The 9082-nt window shown below is 34.4% G+C and overlaps 1 protein-coding gene across 2 annotated transcripts in view; it reads left to right on the top strand.

The window, feature by feature from the left end:
* Positions 1–9082, top strand: part of SCN9A (sodium channel, voltage gated, type IX alpha subunit) — a 191082-nt gene that overhangs the window by 107984 nt on the left and 74016 nt on the right. For both annotated transcript variants that reach the window (XM_011958032.1, XM_011958031.1), the window contains exon 17: positions 806–1282. In XM_011958032.1, coding sequence (XP_011813422.1) covers positions 806–1282 — 477 coding nt within the window. The remainder of the gene's footprint in view (positions 1–805; positions 1283–9082) is intronic.

The raw sequence follows: 9082 nt of genomic DNA, 5'->3' as shown, positions 1-9082 counted from the left end.
TTTTTTTTTTTTTTTTTACAATGTTGAGTTCACCTGCACTTCTACTTCAGTGAGAAAAAAAATAATAATAATTAACTCAAAAATAAGACTTTGTTTCAAGAGAATAGAAATTGTCCTGACCTTTTTTTAATCTCTTCTAGGGCCAACATAATAGGCAATGAAGCCAGCCAATCATAATGCCATTATTGCATGTGAATCAGGTTCAAGGGGCAGGTCCTTTTCTGTGCTTTAAAAGTCACATTAAGTAGTATTCTAGCACACTTCTTGTACAGAATATTTTATTAAAGAAACTTTGTAAGTATTGTGTGTTCCATTTGTTGGAACAAGTGACATTTATCTTCTGGTAAAGTGAACAAAAATCTTTAGCACAATAGAAAATAGTCACAATTATCTTGTTCTACCTGTTTCTCACAAGTAATAAAGAATAATGATAGATGAATGCTAGGAGAGTTTTTTGGGTTCATAAAAGGGAACTTGATTAAGGAACTACTGCTACAGAAATGAACTTAGAAATGATGTAATGATAATGGTGAGGGATCATTCTCTCTGCTCCCCATGGTAGTTCTTCCTGGGTATGGCTGATCCTCTGCTGCCAAGTCTGCTGGGGCTAGTCTAGGGATACAGTGATGAGGAGTCTGCCCTCTCCTCTGTCTCTCATGTGGTCTTATCTGTGCGTGAAAAGGTGCAGAAATCTTCGTTGCTGGTTTGTATTGTGGCCTATATTCAGAAAAGTGTGCTTATTTTATTTTTTTTTTATATTTCCTATCTCCCTATTTCTCTACCCCCTCTCCCCACCCTCATATAGGTCCTAAACCTATTTCTGGCCTTATTATTGAGTTCATTTAGTTCAGACAATCTTACAGCAATTGAAGAAGACCCTGATGCAAACAACCTCCAGATTGCAGTGACCAGAATTAAAAATGGAATAAATTATGTGAAGCAAACCTTACGTGAATTTATTCTAAAAGCATTTTCCAAAAAACCAAAGATTTCCAGGGAGATAAGACAAACAGAAGATCTGAATACTAAGAAGGAAAACTATATTTCTAACTATACACTTGCTGAAATGAGCAAAGGTCACAATTTCCTCAAGGAAAAAGATAAAATCAGTGGTTTTGGAAGCAGCGTGGACAAATACTTGATGGAAGACAGTGATGGTCAATCGTTTATTCACAATCCCAGCCTCACAGTGACAGTGCCAATTGCCCCTGGGGAATCCGATTTGGAAAATATGAATGCTGAGGAACTTAGCAGTGATTCAGATAGTGAATACAGCAAAGTGGTAAGACTGCTTCATATACTTTGTGTTTCATATTAACAATTAGTATGAAATGAATGAAAATTTCAGATTTCTGTTGTCATAAGTTCTTAATATTGCATATAGTGATGGATAGGTTTCTGCACATGACTACACAACAGTTTCCTGAAGATTCATCTGGTAAAGTTTTCTTACTAGTTCTTAATAATTGATTTAATCTTACTTAGCTGTATGAGAAAGCACCAGGTATCTTTGAGCCTTCCCATTCTTCATCCCATGTTGCCTGTCAGTTGAAAAGTTCCACACAGTCTCCCTCCACAGTGCCTGTTTGAATCCACCTCTCCTTTTCATCACCTTTCCTTTGTACTCACTATTTTTTGCCTAAACCATTTCAAGCAGAGTCTCAACTGATGCCTCTGCTTCCATTTTGCATTTACTCTAGTTTACTTATTTGATTAATTTCGCTCACGCAGATTCAGTCCTAATCATTTCACTGCCATGATGTATCCATGATCCGCAAAATCTCTCTCTCTCTTTTTTCTTTTATTCTCCTTTTTTTTAAAAAAAAAAAAAATGGAGACAGGTCTCACTCTGTTGCCCAGGTTGGAGTGCAGTGGTGCTATCATAGCTTACTGCAACCTTGAACTCCTGGGCTCAATGATCCCCCTGCCTCCACCTCCTGAGTAGATGGGACTATACGCCCATGCCACAACACCCAGCTAATTTTTTTAAAAAAAGTTTGTAGAGACAAGGTTTCACTATGTTTCCCAGGCTGGTCTCAAACTACTGGACTCAGGCAATTCTTCAACCTTTGTCCCCAGTTGCTGAGATTACAGGAATGAGCCACCACACCTGGGTATCACCAAAGTCTCTTGAATTATGTATTGTGCACAAAGCCTTCACACTATGGCCCTAACCAGCTTTGACCAGCTGTATCTCCTAGTGCTCACCTGAAGATTTTTACCTGTACTAAACCAGTTTCCTTTTAGGCCATAAACACTCTCCACACTTTGCTTGGGATTTCCTTCTCCAGTCAAAATCCTTCAAGGCATCACCCTTGTATTTATCATTTATTAAATTGTTAATACTTACATCACAGTTGGGTAAGAGTTAAATGAATTAACACGTTAATACATGTAAAATGTTTAGAACCATATTCAACATTCTCAAAATGTTACTCATTTCATCCCTCCTAATTTCTCCCCAAGTGGATCTAGTCCCTTCTCATTTTGAACCCCAAACAATTTTATACCTCTTCCTGAATTCAGTAATCTTAAATTTTAATTTTTTGAGAAATTATGGTATGCCTTTAATGGTACTGCAAATTCATTGAGAACAGAAACTCTTTTAAACCTTCTTTTGTGCCCTCCCCTCCCACCCTTACCTGCATATTTCTAGTGAGTCAAGGTATGTATCAAGCTGTATTTTTATTGTGAAATATAACAACTGTATTACAAATTATGTTTATGGCATTGTTTTAAAGTCTTAAGGTATCATTTAAAAATAATCTTTTGTTTTCTGTAACTCATGTTAGGAAGTATTTGACAGATATTTACCAAATATCTTCTATCTCCTTAACTTACTAAGACTCCACCCTACATGAATTTATAGTGGACTTTGAAAAAAGATTATATGGAATAATCATTTTATATATATATATACACACACACACACACACACACTATATATATATATATATATATGTAAAATGCTCAGGAGGCTGAGGCATGAGAATCACTTGAGCCCCGGAGGTGGAGCTTGCAGTGAGCCAAGATCATGCCACTGTACTCCAGCTTGGACTATAGTGTGAGACTCTGTCTCAAAATATATATATATATATATATAAGATTAAATTAAATTAAAACAAAATAAAATACTCTATATTTAGTTGAGTGAATGAACTATTAAATCAATAAATTATGATATATGTTTCTATGTAGCCAAGGACATTTTTTCCAAGATGGTAAAGTAAGGAATAAAAGATAGTCATCCCTTGATATCTATGGGGGAGTGGTTCCAAGGCTCCCCACAGAGACTAAAATCTGCAGATGTTCAAGTCCTTTATATAAAATGACACAATGTTTACTATATAACCTACACACATCCTCTCATATGTACACTTTAAATTATCTTCAGATTACTTATAATGTACATCACTAACAATGTAAATATTTGTTTTACTGTATTTTTTATTTGTACAATAAAGTTGTGTTTTTATATTTATTTTTTCCAATTACTTTCCATCTGTAGTTCGTTGATTCTACAGATGTGGGACCCAGGGATATAGAGGCCAGCTGTATTTTATTTGCATATTTAAAAATCTTTTACATGGAAGAAGTAATACTCCCAAAATTTTAAAAGTGTATTCTTTTCAGCTTAAAGTTAGAAAACCAGATTCCACATATGCCTTTTAAGGAGCAGGCATCTAGGTTTAGTATCATATGGAAAGGGAAACTAACTCAGTCACCCATTTTTTTCTAACTAACTCAGTCACCCATTTAAAGAAGATTAAAATTATAAACTCCAATCACCTGGCAGACAGTTGCTCTCAGAGTAAAACTTGGATTCTAGGTGTTAAAGCCCTTCAGGAGCTGGGCAAAGTCAACCAAATACTTCTGAAATTATTTCTTAACATTTACGAGGAATTATTTCTTACCTGTTCATTTTTCTTTCGTTTAAAGCCAATGGGTGACCTTTCATGGATTTCCTTAGCTGCTGACAAAATTCTTATTCTTAGTATGTTGAGTTGTAACATTTTTAAGGGAACCTTATAGAACTTTCCATTTAGCACTTCATTTTCTAACTGAAAAAGCAGGCTTATTAAAAGGAAGTGATTTTATTCACAGTTATAAAGCTAGAGTTGTACAGTTTTAAATCCAGAGTTACATAGTTGTACAGTTACAAAGGTAGAGCCATGTCAAGAGTCCCAGTCTTGTGATTTACAGCTCAATGGAATTTCTACCTCTCTTTCTCCATTTGAAAGACAAAACAAACACTCCTATTGAACTTAATGTTAAATTTGTCTCCCCTGGGGTATAAAGCCATGCAGCTATAGAATTCATATATCTGTGTTATGCAGATGAAGGTGTGTTGTCATAATGGTCAGCTATCTTTTATAATTAGTAATTTTATTTGTCTTTTGTAACTGAAATAGGTTATTTTAACCATCCATAAAATTACTCTGCCACTTATTCCATGAGCCCTTCCTAAAGAGTATGAAATCTAGTGTCCTATAAACTGAGTTGTCTAAAAACTATTTGATGTTAATATTCTAATATTCTTGATTTTCACTGTTTTTTCTCATTACATAATGGTCATATCTATGTGATAAGAGTGTACATTCTTATTCTATTACATTTCTATGGTATGCACAATCAAATATACAGGGGTTTGTGGCTACCTTAGAGGTTATAGTAACGGATACACAAGCTAGTATTTTTAAGTCATTTAGCATAGTGTTTGAATTAGCAAGCCATTAAAAAAAATTTTTGTTATCATCGATTTCTGCATCAATATTATTACCTAAGAACTCAAGTTCTTAGTGCTACTGACTTCTAATTATGAACTTTGAAAGTTTACCCTTCTTCATAAAAAATTTTCCATGACATATCTCAAGGTATGTCATCTTAAGTATAGACAAATCTACCTGAAGATATAATAATTGAGAAATAATGAAGGTTCAAGATCTAAAGGAAATTTGTTGGATAAGATATTAAGCTGTGGCCAACTATAAAAACCTTATGTCTAAGGTCTTTCTTTCCAGCCTCTTCAGATTAAAATATTACCAGTTTAAATTTTGTCATTTTTGTTTTGTTTTGTTTTGTTTTCCCATGTGGATCACTAAAATAGTGCACATTTTCTTTATTTGTCTAAAATGTTTCTAATCCTCCTATGCTAACTTTTCCTGCTCTAATTCTCATAATCTTCATCTCCCACTTGAGTTCCTAGAGTCTTGAATTATGAATTCCCTCCTTTGCGACTTTTGTTTTTTTCATATTTGAGATGCCTTTGAAATAGTGATGGTTGTGTTTGTGATGAGCCTGGATGAGCCAAAAAGGCAAATTTGATTACCCAATAGAAAGTAACTCCTAATTTATATATTTATGTCATTAAGTCTTAGCCACTACCTTGGGATGTGATTAAGAATACCACTTTTAATTTACAAGAAAAAAGCTAACAACCTCATCAAACAGTGGGCAAAGAATATGAACATACACTTCTCAAAAGAAGACATTCATACAGCCAATAGACACATGAAAAAATGCTCATCATCACTCACCATCAGAGAAATGCAAATCAAAACCACAATGAGATACCATCTCACACCAGTTAGAATGGCAATCATTAAAAAGTCAGGAAACAACAGGTGCTGGAGAGGCTGTGGAGAAATAGGAATACTTTTACACTGTTGGTGGGACTGTAAACTAGTTCAACCATTGTGGAAAACAGTGTGGCGATTCCTCAAGGATCTAGAACTAGAAATACCGTTTGACCCAGCCATCCCATTACTGGGGATATACTGAAAGGATTATAAATCATGCTGCTATAAAGACACATGCACACATATGTTTACTGTGGCACTATTCACAATAGCAAAGACTTGGAATCAACCCAAATGTCCATCAGTGACAGACTGGATTAAGAAAATGTGGCACATATACACCATGGAATACTATGCAGTCATAAAAAAGGATGAGTTTGTGTCCTTTATAGGGACATGGATGCAGCTGGAAACCATCATTCTCAGCAAACTATCGCAAGAACAGAAAACCAAACACCACATATTCTCACTCGTAGGTGAGAATTGAACAATGAGATCACTTGGACACAGGAAGGGGAACATCACACACCGGGGCCTACTGTGGGGCGGGGGGAGGGATAGCATTAGGAGATATACCTAACATAAATGAGGAGTTAATGGGTGCAGCACACCAACATGGCACATGTATACATATGTAACAAACCTGCACGTTGTGCACATGTACCCTAGAACTTAAAGTATAATAATAAAAAAAAGAATGCCACTTTTTAAGATAGAATATTTGCTTCAAATCTTAGCTTTTGATATGACCTCGAGCAATTTACAAAAAACTTTTTTCAGTTTACTTATGTGTAAAATAGATTGTAATAAAAATTATATGATTCTCATAAACAATTAGAAAATGCTTACTGAAAAGTAAGTGCTCAATGTACAATTATTATAAGTATGGAATTGAGTGCTTACATATACAGTGTTAAGTAGCTGTTGGCTACAGATTGAATTTAAAAGAGATAGCATGATGAAGATCAGTGCTTCAGAATTTTAGTGTGTGAAAGACGTACTTGGGGACTTTATTACAAATGCCTTTTCTGGATCATATCCTTTGAATTGTCTTTGCCTAAATTTGGATGCAACTTCAGAATCATTAACAACGTTTGCAGCAGCTACTGATCATTAGAGACTACTATGAACAAGCATACACAAACAAATTGGAAAACCTAATGGAAATTGATAAATTACTCAATACATGCAACTTGCCAAGATTGTATCATGAAGAAGTGGAAAACTCGAACAGACCAATAATGAGTAACAAGATTGAATCAGTAATTAAAACTCTCCTAGCAAAGAAAAGTCCAGGACTACATGGCTTCGCTGATGAGTTCTACCAAACATTTAAAGAAGAACTAATATTAATTCTTCTCAAATTATTCCAAAAAAATCAAAAGGAAAGAAAGTCTTCTAAACTCATACTACAAGGCCAGTATTACCCCAATACCAGAACCAGACAAGGATACACACAAAGAAAACTGGAGGCCACTATGCCTAATGAACAGAGATGCAAAATGCCCCAGCAAAATATACTAGCAACTCAAATCCAACAGCCTATCAAAAAGACTATTCACCATGCTCAACCGGAAATCGTCCCAGGGATGCAAAGATGTTTCAACATTTGCAGAACAATAAACTTTCTACATTATATCAACAGAATGAAACATAAAAACCATGTGGTCATCTCAATAGACAGAGAAAAAGCATTTTATAAAATTTAGTATCCTATGTTTGATAAAAATTATCAACAAATTAGGTATAGAAGAAACATACTTAATGTGATGAAGGCCATATGTAACAAACCCACAGATAACATGACACTAACCAGGGAAGAGCTGAAAGCTTTCTTTTCACGATCTGAAAGAAGACAAGGATACTCACTTTCACTACTTTTATTCAATTTTTATGCTATTTTATAGTAATGAAGTTCTAGCCAGAGCAATCAGGCAAGAGAAAGAAATAAAGGACATTTAAACTGGAAAGAAGGAAGTCAAATTCTCTCTGTTTTTATATAATCTGATCTTAGATATAGAGAATTCTAATGACCTCGTGAAAAAAAATATATTTCATAAATGAATTCAGTAATGTTTGAGGACACAAAATCAACATGCAAAAATCAATATTATTTCTATATGTTAACAACAAATAATCTGAAAATAAATCAAGAAAGCAATCCCATTTACAATAGCTACAAAAAATAAAATACCTAGAAATAAATTTAAATGAGATGAAATATATTTACAATGAAAACTATAAAATATTGGTGAGAGAAATTGAAGAGGACACAAAAAGGAAAAGATATTCCATGTTCATGGATTAGAATAATTAATATTGTTAAAATGTCCATATTACCCAACGCAATCTATAGATTTAATGCAATCCCTATCAAAATACCAATGACATTCTTTACAGAAATAAAACAAAAACAGTCCTAACATTTGTGTGAAACCACAAAAGACCCTAAATAGCCCAAGTAACCTGGAACAAAAAGAACAAAGCTGGTGGCATCACCCTAACTGACTTCAAAACACACTATAAAGCTATAGTAACCAAACAGAATGATACTGACATAAAACAGACACATAGAGCAATACATAAGAATAGGGAGCCCAGAAATAAATCTACACATATACAATTAACTGAGTTTTGACAAAGTTTCCAAGTACATATAATAGGGAAAGGACAGTCTCTTTAGTAAATGGTTCTGAGAAAACTGAATAGCCACATGCAAAAGAATGAAATTAGACCTTTATCTCTAAATTTTTATACTAGTCAACTCAAAATAGACTAACTAAAATGTAAGACCCAAAATTACATGACTAATAAGAGAAAAAAAAAAACGGGGAAAGTTTCATGATGTTGGTCTAGGCAAGGATTTTTTTTTTGGATAAAACCTCAAAAGCATAGGCAATAAAAGTAAATATAGACAAATTGGATTATATTAAAAAGCTTCTGCACAGCAAGGCAAATAATCAATAGAGTGAAGAGACAACCTACAGAATGGGAAAATATATTTGTAAACTATGCATCTGATAATGGGTTAATATCTAAAACATATAAGGAACTCAACTCAACAACAACAACAAAAAACAAATAATTCAAAAATGGACAAAAGACCTGAATAGATATTTCTCAAAAGAAGACATAGAAATGCCAACAGATATATGAAAATATGCTCAATGAAAACTGAAATGAGAATTAGAATATCTTCTTCCCCTTAAGGAAAATCCATTTGCAACACCTTCCACCCAGCTTTACCTTTCCACATTATACTGTGCCAGTGAAATGTCTTTCTCATAGCAAACAAACCTCCAATTATGATATGTCCCGGAGAAGTGGCAGACACAAAGTCATCAGGGGTCTGGCAAGGCTGTGAAGTAGCAAGAATAATCATAAAGCAGAAGATGGCCGAATAGCAACAGCTCCAGTCTCCAACTCCCAGCGCGACCGACACAGAAGACCGGTGATTTCTGCATTTTCAACTGAGGTACTGGGGTCATCTCACTAGGGAGTGC

Source organism: Colobus angolensis, unplaced genomic scaffold (assembly GCF_000951035.1).
Source record: "Colobus angolensis palliatus isolate OR3802 unplaced genomic scaffold, Cang.pa_1.0 Scaffold456, whole genome shotgun sequence".
NCBI lineage: Eukaryota > Metazoa > Chordata > Mammalia > Primates > Cercopithecidae > Colobus > Colobus angolensis.
The sequence above is the reverse complement of the archived record's forward strand: the minus strand, read 5'-3'. Positions and strand labels throughout refer to the sequence as shown.